At 42.5% G+C, this 16113-nt stretch overlaps 3 protein-coding genes across 11 annotated transcripts in view; 1 reads left to right on the top strand and 2 right to left on the bottom strand.

Annotated features, from left to right (window-relative positions):
- TBX4 (T-box transcription factor 4) overlaps window positions 1–4128 on the top strand; it is a 25289-nt gene extending 21161 nt beyond the window's left edge. The window contains exons 7-9 of one of the 2 annotated variants that reach the window (XM_085521998.1): window positions 757–845; window positions 1183–1424; window positions 2630–4128. In XM_085521998.1, coding sequence (XP_085378124.1) covers window positions 757–845; window positions 1183–1424; window positions 2630–3252 — 954 coding nt within the window. In that variant the 3' untranslated portion in view covers window positions 3253–4128. The remainder of the gene's footprint in view (window positions 1–756; window positions 846–1182; window positions 1425–2629) is intronic. The other variant, XM_015880611.3, reaches the window with a different exon arrangement.
- LOC146757381 (uncharacterized) overlaps window positions 1–13122 on the bottom strand; it is a 20938-nt gene extending 7816 nt beyond the window's left edge. For 3 of the 6 annotated variants that reach the window (XM_085522014.1, XM_085522013.1, XM_085522015.1), the window contains exons 1-4: window positions 10906–11045; window positions 8205–8409; window positions 4595–4728; window positions 1488–1628 (exon numbers count right to left, since the gene is read on the bottom strand). In XM_085522014.1, coding sequence (XP_085378140.1) covers window positions 1567–1628; window positions 4595–4728; window positions 8205–8409; window positions 10906–10912 — 408 coding nt within the window. In that variant the 5' untranslated portion in view covers window positions 10913–11045 and the 3' untranslated portion in view covers window positions 1488–1566. Of the gene's footprint in view, window positions 1–1487; window positions 1629–4270; window positions 4729–5058; window positions 8410–10609; window positions 11174–12523 lie in introns of those variants that run through there. The other 3 variants (XR_014936452.1, XR_014936455.1, XR_014936453.1) reach the window with 3 other exon arrangements.
- Window positions 13123–13529: 407 nt separating this feature from the next.
- The window catches only part of BRIP1 (BRCA1 interacting DNA helicase 1), a 95623-nt gene continuing 93039 nt past the window's right edge, over window positions 13530–16113 (bottom strand). For all 3 annotated transcript variants that reach the window (XR_014936443.1, XM_015880606.3, XM_085521989.1), the window contains one exon: window positions 13530–15938. Coding sequence is in view for 2 of the 3 variants with exons in the window: in XM_015880606.3 (XP_015736092.2) it covers window positions 15846–15938 (93 nt within the window). In the remaining variant the exon portion in view is untranslated. The remainder of the gene's footprint in view (window positions 15939–16113) is intronic.

The raw sequence follows: 16113 nt of genomic DNA on the forward strand, positions 1-16113 counted from the left end.
TCCTCCTCCCCTGTGGCTGCTCCAGGGAGATCCAGTTGAGGAAGGGTTGGAAGGACCTCTAAGACCATTTGGTCCAACCAGTGACCCATCGCCATAGGCACATTCCCATAGTAAAGCCCTGCAGTGAGGTGGTGCTGTTGCTTTGGTTCCCAGTGGGAAACAGGGCACGGATGTCCTGGCACCACCTCTTTTTCTGCACATTAATAGGAAAATCTTCCAGGAATGAAAGTGAACTTCTTCCTGTCCAATAACCTTAGCAGAGCTCTTCCTCCTGAGCAGATGCCTGTGTGTCCTTTGAAGCATGCGGTCCTTGCAAGATTTTGCAATTAGCGAGCAGTTAAAAGGCTCAGAGTAGCAGTCTGGATGTGTGTGGTATGGTAAGACAGGGAAAAAAAAAGGTCTGTGTTTAGGCAAAAGTGAATCCTGTTTGAAAAGTTGTAGTCATTGGTGTAAAATGACCAATTGCCCAAACATGGTTAACCAAAAAGGCTCAAAAGCGCTTATTTAATACCTCCTTAAAATGTCAAGGTCAATGGTGCCTTTCATCCCTGAGGTCCCTGAAGTGCTCCATAAACTTAATACTTCCAGTGTCACTGCTGTGCTTGGGCAGAGGCCGGTGGCTGAGTGGCAGTGCAGATGATGGCTACGTCTTGTTTTGAAGGAACCCACTGGGCACCAGAGAGCTCAGCCCCTCTGCCCATCATTGCTATCCCATCTGTTTTCACACAATTTCTGCTTGCTTTCCTTCTCTTAAAGATTACTCAGCTGAAAATTGAGAACAACCCCTTTGCAAAGGGATTCAGGGGAAGTGACGACAGTGACCTGCGTGTGGCACGGCTGCAAAGGTATGGTTGGAGGACAGGTGGGAGGGCTGTGGGTCAGCAGGCTGAATTTGGCTGCTGCACGTGGCCATATGGTGTCCGGCATGCACTACTCAGCCCCTTTGCCCTTGTCTTTTGCCCTCCCTACCTTTGAAAAGCTTTTCCTGTAACCAAGTGACACATTCCATGTGCTGTTGCAGTGCTTGCCCACGCCCGAGGCATGGTGAGGGTTAGCTCATCGTGCTTGGCAAAGGCGTGGAGCCATTGGATGGGGATGCGCTGGGGCAGCCAAACTCATATTTCATCCTCCTGTTCATGTTGATGCTGTCTAACTGGTAATAATTTGTCTCGCCTCCTTCAGCAAAGAATACCCAGTGATTTCCAAAAGCATCATGAGGCAGAGGTTGGTGTCCAGCCATGGCCAGCTCTCTACCAAGCCAGATGTTAACCCACTCCATGGCAGTCACCAGACCCTCCAACACTATCAGTACGAGAATGGTGCTCATATGCAGTTTGCAGCCTCAGATACTCAAGATCTGCCACTCAACACCTTCACAGCACAGAGGGATTCAGGGCTCTTCTATCACTGCCTGAAGAGAAGAGGTAACTTGAGTTTACAGCTAAAAAATATTACAGCATACAGGCCTAGGAGCACTGAAAGCTTACCCATAATCCCAGTTTGTTTTGGATGTGTCTCTTAGGCCTTAATCTGCAAAGTGATCAAAGTGTTTCAGAGGGTCAGGGCTCACAAGCTGGATTTTTGGGTGGTCGTTAGTGGTTTTGTCCCATAGAAGGCAAATTCAGACCCTGAGTTTAAAAAAAAGAACAACAATCAGTACACATAATTCAAATGGAATGAAGCCACACTGAAAAATAATCGCTTGATAAGTCATATGAATTAATAATATTTGTTTGGTGAAGGCCTTATCTATCCTTAAATGTCCCAACATGGCCATTAGTATTAAGGAAGCGGCACTGGATGAGCACTTAGCAGGAGGAGACATCATAGTTATCCCAATGCAGAGCAGTGGGGTGGCGGTGGCCACGTGTCCTTCTCCTTATCAGCTGGTCCTAACTTGAAGCGAGCTGTAACCGCATTCTCTTCCTTTTTGTCCAGATCAGATGAGATCATGGCATGTTTCAAGTTAGAAGGAAAATTATTCATGCAGCCAAATCCTTCTTTTCGCATGTCTCATTGGCCACTAATTTATTTAAGCTGTGAGAATCCTCTGATCGTGGGCAAATGAGGAATCCAATACCACCAGAAATAAGGACTGTAAGGGAAATGTGTCCTTCTAGCAGATGTTAATTTGCAGATGAGTTCATAAATGCAGCATTCCAACCAGCTAACGAGCTCCTGCATGTGAGACTGAGGAGAAGGATGGGCAGCTGGAAAAGGTCTCCTTTATCTTGAGATATTTCTGCAGCTTTTGACACAAATATCTGGGAAATGTATAGTGATTTTGGTACTGACAGGAAGGAAGGCTGTGATAAGACCCTTTCAGAGACTTCTTGAGTTTGTCAGGAGTAATGCTGCAGGAGTGCCATGGACCTCTGTTATCTGGATGAAGGTGAAGTAATCCCTGATGTGAGAACAGTCACTCACTTACACTGATAAATGTCATCAGCATGCTTGGGAGGATGATGGGATTAATCCAATATTTGCAACACGACGCCTTGTTGCTATTGCACGTTTTCTTTCCAAACTGAAATGTTCTGAAAAAGAGCAGTGGTGGTGTAGCAGAACAATCCTCCACACTGAAGTCCCATCCCAACCCCATCCCTGAGCTCTCTTTCTTCTCCCACAGAAAGCGCACGGCATCTGGACCTGCCCTGCAAGCGCTCCTACCTGGAGGCCTCATCGTCAGTGGGCGATGATCACTACTTCCGCTCCCCACCGCCCTATGAGCAGCAGATGTTGAGCCCGTCCTACTGCAGCGAGGTGGCCCCGCGGGAAGCCTGCATGTACTCTGGGTCAGGGGCTGAGATCGCAGGCGTGCCGGCAGTGGACGACTTGCCGCCTCCACCTCCCCCGCTGAGCTGCAATATGTGGACTTCTGTCGCACCTTACACCAGCTACAGTGTTCAGACAATGGAAACTGTGCCCTACCAGCCCTTCCCAGCCCATTTCACAGCCACCACCATGATGCCACGGCTCCCATCCATCGCGGGGCAGGGCTCGCAGCCCCCGGGGAACAGCCACTTCAGCGTCTACAACCAGCTGGCCCAGTCTCAGGTTCGGGAGCGTGTCCCCCCATCATCTTTCCCAAGGGAAAGGGTTCACCCATCCGTGTGTGAGAGGAAGCCACCTTCCCCACACCTCAATGCCGCCAATGAATTCCTCTACTCCCAAAGCTTCTCCTTGTCGCGGGAGTCCTCGCTGCAGTACCATTCAGGAATGGGGACGGTGGAGAACTGGACGGATGGGTGACTCCGCGGGCCCAGCGGTGCCGCAGCTTGCGTTACCGCTCCAGGACGGTGCTAAGGCAGCGTTATACCTGTGGGTAACTTGCACTTGGGTGAGACGAGCATGCATTTCCCAGGGGCACGTGTGTGCAGGGAGCGCCCATCTCTGGGCACACCGAGAATTCCAGCTCCTGGATCCATCAGCCTCTGACTGACTGACTTCCGAATGAATTAATACTCACATCTTCATTATGGATCTGGTAGAAACCATCTTCTAGACTAACGAGTGAAGTTGTCTGTCATTCGCTTTTGCCCATAACAGTAAACATCCAAGAGCAGATTTTGGCTTTTTGGGAAAAACACGAGCTTCACCTGTATGGTACTCAGTCTGCGAAGTCACAGAATCCCCCAAACCAAAGGAAGAAGTGATCTGTTGGGCTGTGTAGCTCCAGGACTGCTGTAGCAGCACGTGTTAGGCTCTGTCCACCTGCAGAAATTCCCTTTCCTCTGATGCCAGTGGTGAGGTGCCACTCCAGACTCTCCCGGCGCGGTGCAGAGAGGAGAAGCACCAGTGTGCAAATGTCCCTTCTTACCCATTGATCGTGGCTGTGGGAGACCAAGAAGTGAAGCGTTACGCCCTGGGCCAAACAGCAAATTAATTGCAGCATTAGGAACAGACCCAGCGTCTTCAGACTCTGTTGATCAAATCACACTTGCTTATTGCAATATATTTATGAAGTTTAAGCTTAAAAGTCGCTAATACTTTCCAGAAAGAAGGGTTTCTGTATTTGCTGGTCCTTCATTTCTTTCGCATTCAACTGAAACGCGCCTTTTGTGCTATGTGTTTTTTTGTTTTTTTTTTTTCTTTTGCAGCTAACTTGGGAAGAATTGTTTTCAGCATAAAGGAGGCATAGAGAAGCAGTCTTTAATTGTGGGGTGGGAGCAGGAGGAGTTCCCGTTGCCTGTCAGGCTTTACAGTGTACAACTATTTGTAGAGCAGGTAAAAATCTGTGACCAATGTATAGGTTGTTACCATTGCTTACCGTGGAAGTATCTTGAGCTGACTCCATCCGTGCTAACTTTGCCTGCAGGGTGCCCCCAGGAGGCACTGAGAATCGCTGAGCTGACTCACGCGGGAGGAAGCTGTGCTCCTTATGGAACAAAACTCCCTCTGATTTCACCTGAAAAGCCCTGCAGCAGGGTCTGCGTCCTTCTCTGCGCTGCTGAGGTGTGCAGCGGTGGTGCTGGGAGCTTTTTCCACTAAAGAGCACAGTACTGAAGCTTTAGTCGTGAATAGGGGGGTTGGGTTTGTTCTTCCCACCCCCTGCTTCCCAGCTGGGCAAAAGGCAAAAGGCTGAAATACACACTTGGAAGTCGGGAGGCACTTCTGCATTTGGATGAATCCATTCCAACGAAGAGAGGCTGATGAACGAGGGTGGCTGCTCGCAGTGAGGAAGTCCTGAGGCCACCGCCATGGAGGTCACGCTCCCACCTGGACAACCTGCACACACATTCAGCAGACAGCGTGAGACCGGTGTGCATTTTGTAATCGGATTTTCAAAATCACTACAATTTTTGCATGCTGAATAGCTATTTATATACATATATATATATATTATATATATAAAGGTATATATATATATATCACAAATGCAGGCCACGTGTCCAATTCAGCTTTGCTTTTTACAAACGAAATACTTAATAAAAATGAATGTTGCAAGTTTTTTTTTTTTTTTTTGAAAGACATCTATTTAAGATTTTTTTTTAATTATTATTTTTTTTAATTACACACCTTTGATGTAAAAACTAAGAACTGGTTAGATAAAAAGCATATATACTACAGATAAATTTTTATTAGAAACCACATTAGATACAGGTGGTGTGGAATTTTCAACTGTTTGTTACATAGCATGGACATTTTATTTTACATATCAGAACATAAAGTCATTTTACTACTATTAACTGCCTCTGCTTGCATTTCAATAACCAGCATAAAGCCGTTCTGTGGTGAATTACTGGATGCCTGCTTGGTCTTCTCCCTCCTTCTGCCCAATTACACCAATCCCACACTTTCTCCAGATGCACACTTGGCCCTTTTTGGGATATTTTGCCTGTTTCACAAATACGACCAATAATAATAATGCCCTCCTCAAGGAGTAATCACTGCTTCTTGTTTTTAACTTTATGTCAATCAATACAATATTTATATATTTAAGGCAGCTTTGGAAGCAGCTCCTACAAGAATCGGCCCAGCAGCTTTCTGTTAAGGGAATACAGATGAACCCCGAACCTGTAAGCAATCCAGGGTGGAAGGGTGAGGCTGAGGATGCACGCAGCAGGCCATGCTGCCAGCATTTCCACAATACTCACAGCCAGGGTTCATTGCCCTGGGAGCCACAGGAGCTGTGCAGGCACTGCATGGAGCCCTGTGGCACACCGCGAGCTCTGAGAGCTATGAAAAGAGTACCTGGTATGGCCACTGCAGGGCCAATCGTAAAAGGCTGAGTGAGCACATACATGTCTAAAATTTGGATATATGCTAATCTGGTCATCCGGGCCCCTTTTATAGCCAATGCTGAGAGATCAGGAGGAAAAAAATGGGATGAATCATTCTGCAGTGCTGATATTTTCCACTCACAGAGGAATCTAGCTCAGTCAGACTAGATTTCTCACTTCTAAATGGCTAAAGTTAGGAGGATCCCACTCCTACTTGACCTTTACAAAAACATTTAGATAGCATTAAACAGCATGCTGCTTACAAACCACAGCTGAACTGCGCACAGATTCTCAGCCAGCATGCCCTTGGGGCATGCTTTGGCTGCATTAGGGAATGAACGGGTGGTGGTTTTCATCTCGTTCTTCTCACTGCAAAATGCGTAACCTGTTTTTTTGAATCTAAACCCAGGGAGAGCTCATGGGCAAAGCACAGGTGCGACCAGATGAGGAACCCGAGCCCCAAGGCAGGTCTGCATTTCCCATATGGTTGGTTGATTGTTTGTCTATTTGCTTTACAAACCAGAAACAGTAAACTGCAGGCATCATTAAAAAAACAACCTGTACAGCACTAAAATCAATAAAGTATGCTCACTGTGCCCAGGCTCTATTTACTACAGATTTAATTCTCAAGAATGCAGAGAACTTCAGGTGCATGAAGGCTTTTCCAGCTCCAGCTCTGACCTGATGGCTGCATCATAACAGTGAGTAGCAGCCCAAGTGCAGGAAAACTTAGTCCAGTTCAAAGCAGATTAAAGTGAAAATTAGCAAGTGAGGAAAACTTGGCTACACACGAGTTCTGTTTTCCATTGATGTATTCTAATCTGTACCTCAAAGACTGTTTTTCTTTAAGGTATGTGTCCAAATTTAATATTGGCATGAGCAAGATTAGTTCCACCGAGTCCAGCAGCACTGGTGCCAGCAGTGAGTTTGGACTTCACTCTAAATAGAACAAATATTTGTATCAGTTTGCTGAGTATGTGAGTAATACGAATATTTGCCAAAATTTAAACAAGCTAAACTTAAGTCATGCCAGAAACCCCACCGTTCAGTTTGGTATCGTTGGCAGCTCCCAGGCTCAGGAGAGGCCTAAGTCTGGAAGAACTCGGGTGTTTTTGGCAAATGACAATTTTTTTTTTCTCTCTCTCTACATTTTGGAAAAATTGTGCCTCTCTGTATTAATTTATGATGTCATTAAATAATTCTTTTTGCAGCTTGTATAGAAGGAATGTTTCTTTTGAAGATGAGAACTCCTCTGAGGATGGTTATAGTGAAAAATTCCAGCAGGAGGAAAAAATCTCCTCCCCCCTTGGCCACTTGTATTTCTGCAGTACTGCTGTAGCAGCAAAAAAATTTACAATATTTTAATTTAGGGTTCTGCTCCAAGGAGGTGCCACGCACTTGCCTGTGACAAGAGGCAGCCCAAATTCAATGTGATGTGAGAGCTTTCATTGCTTTGATAGTTGGATGTAACAGAAGTCATGAGCCAACAACTTGCTGGTGGGGAGAATAAAGTTTTGACCTATTTCCTTTCTACAAAGTACAGGTTCAATATTAAAAATGAAAGAGCAGAAAATGTTGGGAGCTGTACAACAAAAGCAAAAGGCCTTGTCCAACATGAACAAAAACAGTGTCACATGCGAAACTGCTGCCCAGGTGGTGGCCATCACAGAGCCCCTAAGGAAAGGCCTTCAGGGCAGCAGTGTCATGGCAGATCCACTCCTTGCACCAGCACTGGGTGGAACAGTGCAGTCTGTGTTGTGTTTAAACTGAGGTGAGGTATAAAATTAAAATTGGGTCATGCTTCATGGCCTAGCTGAGAACTGTCTGTGCAGTGATGTATCCTAGTGAGGCCTAGCTATGCCAAGTAAGGTCTAGCAAAGCTAGCAAAGTCTAGCAAGGCCTTGCAAAGCTTAGTGAGGCCAAATGAAGCGTAGTGAGGCCAGATACCTGTCTGTCTGTGAGCTTCTCCCTGTAATGGCAGCCAGAATGCATCCCTGATGGACAGTTTCTGGCACTGAGATTCAGCAGTCGTGGTGGGTTTAAAGTAACAAGATTAAAAGATAGCGTAGACCTCCAGACCTTCATGTAGTCCCAGAAAGATGCAACCCCCCTAGGGTCACACACAAAGGCATCTCCTCAGTGCCAGGAGGGCTGGGTAGCAGCCACTCCATGACTGCTGCCACTGCCAGCTGTTCTTCACAGCACAAAGTTTAGAGAAATGCTCCCAAGAGTCCCAGAATCCCAGAGTTATGCCATTAGCAGCCAGCATGGGGCTTAGACACATTTCTTCTTTCCATTTGCATGACCTGGGCAGTGGCCTGGGGCCTCACAGTCCTTGCAATGCTAATTATTCCCATGCGGGTGGAACAGTCTCCACCAGATCATTAACTCTCCCAGCCCATGGTATACCGCAGGCTACGTGTGCATCAGGAGTTGAGGAGTTGAACATGGGATCCCTTAGCCACAGGGTGCTGTAAGTACCAGGCATGGGTAGAGAAGACGCAGCTGCAGCTCCTTAGGTTTTCTTCCAGAAGAACTGCACTCCAAAAGAGATCTCTCAGCTCAGGCATCTGGTGGTAGTAAGCCCTGAGGCTTTGGGATCTGAGCCTTTTCTGCTTAGCCGCCATATCCTTCGCACAGAGTGCACCAAAGCGCAGCCCCAAGCCGGAGTCTGACCTAAAAAGAGCTTAAAAGAGGAAATAAAAGGGTATATAAATTAGTGCAAAGTGCTGATAACACTAGCTCAATGAAAATATTTTGATTTCTGTTAATTATAAACTTGTTCAAGCAAAGGAAAAATAAAACACACTGAAATGAAAATGGGAGGAATAGCTAGAACAGGTCAAAAGGCTTTAGTTCCACAAATAGTAGAGGGTAAGAGGCTCAAACAAGTATCCTGCAAGTGCCAACAAGCTTTCATCTGGTTTTCTTTTTGTTGCCGTTTTCCTTGGTTTTCAGCAAATACAAATCTTTGGCCTTTAGCCGTGCTTTGTTACAGTTTTGATGAATATTTTCAGTGGGGTTGTACTTACAAGCTGGAGAACGTGTCTTTTTTTAAAGAGTATTTCATCAAATGACTATTTTTTGTCAGCACTATCTACTTGGATAAGAATGATTTTAACAGTTTTGAAAGACAAAACTTGATAAATGCAGCTTCTAGTTGGGAGGTTTGCACTGACAGCAGGAAATCAGGCCAAATTTGTCCAATGCCTCAGACACTGCCAGCAGGAATGGACGCATCCTTTGATAAATATTTACTAAAGAACAATATGTGCAGAGAACAGTATGTGCAAAACTACTATCTTTCCTTGACAGTCTCTATCTTACGTAAGGTTGACAACAACGTATTCGGGAGTTTTGAATTCAGTAGAGAGTTGTAAAGGAATATTCTCAGATTTTCCTGCCAGAATCATAAGGCTTAGTCCTGTTTCTGTTGAAGTCAGTAGGAAAACTTTTATAGATTTCAGCATGGCAAGACCAGGCCTCTGATCTTCTTTTCAAGGCTTTCAGCCTTGGCTTTGCTGTGCACAGGTTAGGTCTGAGGCAGAGAGTAGTTGTGTTTGATGGATGACGCAGACACACTCTGCAAATTATGGTTTAGTCATGCCCAGTGCATCTGAGCAGCTACTGAGGGAATAATAACATTTTAAATTTAACACATTATATTATATTTAATATTAGTTGTGTATCTAATAAATAGATGAATAGTTCATAAGAAGAATAAGTCTTAAACCACTGATTATCCACACTAAATCCAAGCGCTCATTTTAGCCTGAAACTTTAGAGCATATTTCCCCAGACATGAGGAATCAATCACAAGACATTCTGGAAAGGTGATGAACTTGCTTTGTGCTTCAGAGGTAATGGGAAACAGTCAGCACGCAATGGATACCTTGACTGAAAGCAAAGGTGACTGCTACCAAGCAACTATGTGCAGGATAAAATGGAAATGGGAAAGGTAATCAATTAAATTTAAAGTGGAAAATAAAAGTAGCCACATTGTCTTACCTGATGAGACATCTCTGGGTAATGATTTAGCCTTAAACTTACTTATCAGAATGCAAAAAAAAATGATCAAAATGAGAAAAATATCTAAGGTATTAGCCATATGAAAGTTCTGTTTTAAACGAATCAACATTCGCTTTTCCCATCCTTCTACAGGCACAATCAGTTCAAAGCTTAGATAGTTTCCCTCCTCCCTCAAGCTTTCCCATCATTTATCATTATGAAAGAAAGTAGACAGGTTGGAGGCAGGAAAAACTTCCACTGGGATTTCTGTCCAGCGTCACAGAGAAAGACTGCATTTACACTTACTGCTAGAAGTGAGCACATGCCTGTCACACAAACTTCTGTATGGATGACCCTTAGTATTTCTATATTTCTTCATATGGAACATGCAAAGAGAGAGGGGGTTTAACTCTGTATAAATGTTGCCTAAGCACTTCAAGACTGGGAGGTGTTAATGCAAGCAAACTGTACGGATGTGCATGGAAAAGCAAAAAGGCAAATCTCAGCCTTCAACAAATACTGCACATTTAGAGAGTGGCAAGTGAGTGTCTCCGTGGATCCTCTGAGCATTTGCCTCTGTGTGACGCAGGTAGGGAGAAGCAGGGTTGGCCACAGGATGGCACCAATGGAGGAACTTTTGGAGCATGCCGTGTTTCCTGTTCCCAACATAGTACACAAGGAAAAGCTGGTCTTGCAAGCTGTGCAATTAACTCAAAAGATTTCAAAAACAGCTTCAAACTGTTGTCTAAGGACTCCAGTGAAGTTTGAGATTTCCAGTCTGAATATGCTCAGCAATGATTCAGCCTACAGCCATTAATAAACTACTTAATTTTTGCTTTGTATCTGTCATGCACAATGTGAAAATAATCTTTACTCACCTTTGCAAAGCAGTGAATTAGATTGCCTGAAAATCAATATTCATGCTACAGACAGCAAAGGGATGGAAGCGGTAAGTCAACAGCAAGGAACTAAACACAAGGAAATGGTGAACTTGAAAACAAAAAGGAGGAGAGAGAGAGAGAGAAAATGGTAACTTGAAAATAAAAATACTCTTCTTGACAAAGAGCAAAAGCAACTGGCAGCATGCAAACAAATCTTCTGAGAATCTGAGTTTTGATGTGGAACACATGCACTTTTCTTTAATTTCAAAATGACAGGGTATTCTACCACATACACTGCATGCCCCATTCTGAAAGCCTAGTGTAGTACTAATTCTTCACTTGGCTCCAGTGCTATGCTCAGATGTTTCTTTGGAAATACTTTCTTCTTTTTTGTTGTTTTTTAGTGCAGATTGAGATTCTCTGGCAACGGTTTTCCATAGCCCAGCTTCTTTTGTGTCTTTCCCAGTTTTCCTTTCCACAGATACTGCAGTACATCAATTCGATGAATCATGCTTTCTTCTAATAAAATATTGTCTTAATCCAATGCCAAAGGCCAGATTTCTATAATAGAGATTCAGAATGAGTAATAATTACAGTGAGAAGAATTTCTGTTGCGCATTTTCTTTTCCTCTGTTTTTGAGGGCCAGAGACTTCCCAAATTGTTATTCTCATTTAAGAGGTACCTTTTCAGCCGGAGCCCATTAGCTCAGCAGGGCAATGTATTGCCTTCAGCCATTGCTCCTGAGCTCCATTGCTACTGACCAGAGTTCTCTAAGTGCTCAGCTCTTTACAGAGCAGCATGCCTGAGCCTGGCTTTCTGGCAACCCTATTGAAGAGCTTGGGTTTAAGGCTGTGGTTACTGGCTGTGAGTATCCATTACCCAAATATCTTCAGTAAAGGGATACAAGTCAGTAGACAGTTCAGTAAGGCTTTGACATATAAAAGTTGTTATAACTTACCAACAGGGATACAAGGGAAGAGTTGCTTCCTGCAACCCACCATGTCAAGGAGCCAAACAAAACTCATTTGTTCAGGTTTTGTACAGATGACCTGGTTGTCTGTGCAATAAGCTTTGTATATCTTACTGCCTAAGTAGGCAAGATCTGAAGATCTTCAGGGTATCAGCAATGGTTTTCATGTGTTGGTGCAATGCACACACAGAGGAACTGCTGGGAACTACCATTATAAAGTGATAATAATGGCTGTCCGCACATTTCATTTAATAGGATGCATTCCTTTTTGCAGTATTACTGAAAATCACTAAAATATAAATGAAATAAGAACCGTTCTTTTACTTACTGCTAATGGCAGCCAGTCATACTACCCTTGATAGCCACATATAATGACATTCAAGAAATATTTTAAAATGCACCGTGGCAAAATACTACACTATAAATGAGACTTCTGGAGATGTTACCTAAATTAGTCTTGCTTTTGTGATATTTAATCATAATAATAAAAGTTAGAGTGCTTTTGCCTTTCCATCAGAAACTGCTCTTATGTGTTTTGCTAGCCCCACTCTCTACTGGCAGCGTGGTGTCGTGGTGTATAATTTCATAGACACAAAGACACTTCACTACCATAGCTCTCATTATTAAACAATATATTTTAATTGTCACCACCTTTCTCATATAGACATGGGCCAAATCTATCCTTATTGGCTTCAACTGAGCTCCACAAGGGATGGATTTGGCTCAATATATATAAAAATACAGCAAGTCAAGTCATAAAAAGAAATGTTTGGGTTTCTTTTTTTTATAGCAGTCAATGCTTTTTGCCATAAGAACACACATGCCTGGCCAGTAAAATCCCATGATAAAGGACTAAAGTGTTTAAGACTTCATATGCAGAATAGTCCATGGTGTTTAATTACAATAGCAAAAGATGCCATGTTATAAAAGCATTTCTTACCTGGAGAAGGGATCCATGCTCTCCAATGAAGCTTAATTACCCAAAGCATGCTGAGTTTTTCCCTCCTGGCAATAACCTCTAACACCAATAACTCTGCTGTTTCTTTTGACATCTGAATAGCTGAATATTGTTAATTTTTGTTCTAATTTCCTTATTTGGATTATAGCCTTCCACAGTTTTACTTCCGAGGAAAGATTTGAATGTTATAAGAGCTTAATTCCTGGGACATTCCTCTTTCTTTCTCCTACTTTTCCCCGCTGAATTTCATGCTCTCAGCCCTGTTCTGGCACTCCTGCTCCCCCATCTCTTTACGCCTTCCCAGCATACTTGGCTCCAGATGTAGATTTATGCATTTCCCCTCTCGCGACTCTTTCCAACTCCACTAGAAAGGTTTCAGCTTCATCACAGACCCAGAATATCCGAATTTCTGCAGCAAGAATTTACTTAGAAGCATTAAAGAAAACTCCTTGTCTGCCTCTAAGTCCCAAGCACTCTGGAGTTCTTTGTTTTACAGCTCTCACAAACACAAATACGTGCACAGGGCAATAATGCTCTGAACTGAGCAGTGGAGCTTATAAGGAGTCATGTTTTTCTTGTGCAGAAAAAAAACCCACGTCCAACTGATATTGTTTTTGGGAAACCGAGTCTTCATTATTTATTGAGTTATATTAGATTTATAGCTCAGATTTGTGCCAAACTTTTATTAATTCATAAGGAGAAGACTATTTTTATATAGAAAACCTGCTTTCTTCAGGGCGGGGATGGAGCCCCTCCCTTGGAAAACGCTGTGATATTGAGCCATGATTTAGAATCATCACCTGTGTTATCCTCCTCATCCTCACGCCTGCATCCTCAGCTTTTGATGAAGTCAATTTCCTGAGTGCATGTGAAAGCCTGTGGCTGCAGCCTGGAACAATCCTACCTCAGTGCTTCCCTTGTGTTGTTGATCCTTTAATTTCCTCCAGCCGACTCCTGCAGGGGACTAGCTCGAAGTTTTATGCTACTCTTTTGGACTAATCATTTACGACTGACTTAAAAAAAAAAATAAATTCACTCACATACAGCTACTGCGAGATAGAAGGGTCACTAATTGGGATGTACTTCTAGCCAAATGGCAACAGAGGTTTAACAGCAGTTCCCAGGAACCTAAAAATTGCGCCCAAAGCTTTATAACCAGACCAGTTATTTAGAATCTTATTCAGAAATTATGATTGCAATCTATAAAATACCTCTGTGGCGCAAGCTTTCACACCTTTAAAAGCTGGGCTAGCAGAAAGTCATATAAAACTGATTAATAGAAGAAATCATAATATCAAGAGAAAGATCTCCTATTCTGCCTAGTTATGGGAGTTACACATGGGGTTTTCATCTGTGTCAAATTCTGTGTTAAAAACACAAAATTTAAGAGTACTTGAAATAACAGATCTGAAAGAAAGATTAGAAGTTTAAAAACGTGTGCCTCAGGGGTTAACTGCTGGCTAACGACACAACAGGAAACAAAGCAGAATACAGAAGGACCGTATGTTCATTTACTCAAGATTATCTATGTCAGTGCATAGTCAAATGGAGATCAAAACAATATTGTATGTGAAAAGCAATATTCATTAAACACTTCTTCTGTGAAATCTATTAAATTCCAGCTTAAAGTTGAGAATTTGATGCTCATCTCTCAGACAACATCGCTTTTATTTTTATTAATATTTTTTTAAAACATTAACATTATTACAGATGCTGTTGTTTGGAAGATGCTCTTTGTAACCAGAGCATCTTTTTTGAGGTATCCAGATCAGGACTACCATGACAGCAGAGATCCAGAAGTTAATACAGAAACAAACGGTCAGCTCTACTTCTTGTTTTTGTATTTGTATACATTATAGGTGATAAAACTGTTCTTGAAGGACAGATTTATATAATTTTGATGCATTATACACACCAGCTATCACTACTGACTATTGCTATTCCTTACACAGGCATACTACTTCAAGTGAAAGCAAAGTCACACCATGTTTTGGAGAACAGAACTGGGTTCTGTTGCTATTTCTGGCTGCATTTGGCTCAGATTCACTTACACAGTGTGGGCAGGAGCTGGTAATTCAACCCTTTCACATACTCATGATAAAAATTCGAGATTCAATTAAAAAATTATTCTGGCATACTAAGTCAAATGTGTTTCAAACTACTCTAGGAAACAGAAAGAAGGAGATAGAAAGTCTGAAGTGGCCATTTAAATGAATGGTTATGTATGGCAGAAACAGAAAAATCTCGAGCAGCAGCCGATTTATACGCTGCTAATTCCTTCCTTAGACGATCAGACTTAGGCTGGTCTGATTTCAGCAGGAAAATCTCTGCATAGAGATCAACACTGGTCTCTAGCATAAGATCCTAATTATTTGAAAGGCATTTGTTTTCATAGCTTTTTTTTTTATGTGTCCAAGTCGATGGCATTTTAATGCCTTATTAAATGGTTGTTTTACAGCAGCCCGTCTGTTCAGTCTCTGTGCCCATGTCTGTACTTTGTGCTGCAGGATTTCACCTTTCATGCTGGCCAAAAAATATTTTCCAAATTCCCTATAAAAGTTTTCGATATTTCCTAAGACAAATAGAGTATTTTTTTTTAACATACTCTAAAATGTCATTGATATGGTAGATATGATATGTGCGCCTCTCCAGTTACTGTGTGCTTGCAAAAAGGTGAAGCCTTGTGTTCATTACAGGGATATTCTCGGCTAGCTCAGGCCCAGCTTTATGTGATTATTTTTTTTTAATTACATAAACAAATGCAAATGTTTTCATTTCTGTTTTTATTTAATTCAGTTTAAATCCCAGCAATACAAAATATGTGAACATTCCCCTACTGTGTTCATAGGCCAGACATTGCCACGTGGGGTCTCTAAATACACAAGAAGTAAAAAATGAACCAATTCAAAACCTACCTGGAATAAAATGAAGTTGAAGAGAATTTTTTTGTATCAAATTGCCACCAAGCATAAGCAAGGTGAACAAACATTTAAATGTGAAAAAGAAGGGAAATTTTAAAGTGTATGTTTACTACTATGCTGACAACAGTTCCAGCAAAATACTCCTGTTAAACACATGGTGAAACCCTTTGCTTTGTTGAAGGCAAATGGCAAAACCCCTGCTGACTTCAGTGGGGCCAGAATTTGTAACCAGGTAGCTCCTTCCCATCACTCACACACAAAGATTGTACCACCTCTCCGCTTACCCCAGAGTATCTTTATGGAGTTAGCATGTAATAACAAAATCCTTTACTTATCTGTCTCATTAGTCCTGATGAATTTGTGGTAGAGATCAGCAAAATCTTTTAAGATAAAGTATAATCTGAGTTGCCTGTTTTCCGTTTTTGAGGGCTCTGTAGCAGTAAGCAATAATGAACAGACGATGGGAGCAGCCAGACCTACAAAAGAAATAGTATTTTAAGAGTACTGTACCTAAGGGGAAAAAAAAAAGGTTTGCCTTTGTACATAAAGAGCTCTATTCATTAAAAGAAGTTTTTACAAATGTGGTTATTTCAAATAGTCGAAAAGTGTGAAATACACTTAAAATGAGTAACATTTGTGGGCTTTCCTACA

Source organism: Coturnix japonica, chromosome 22 (genome assembly GCF_054131305.1).
Source record: "Coturnix japonica strain WE chromosome 22, WE-NBRP24, whole genome shotgun sequence".
Taxonomy (NCBI): Eukaryota; Metazoa; Chordata; class Aves; order Galliformes; family Phasianidae; genus Coturnix; species Coturnix japonica.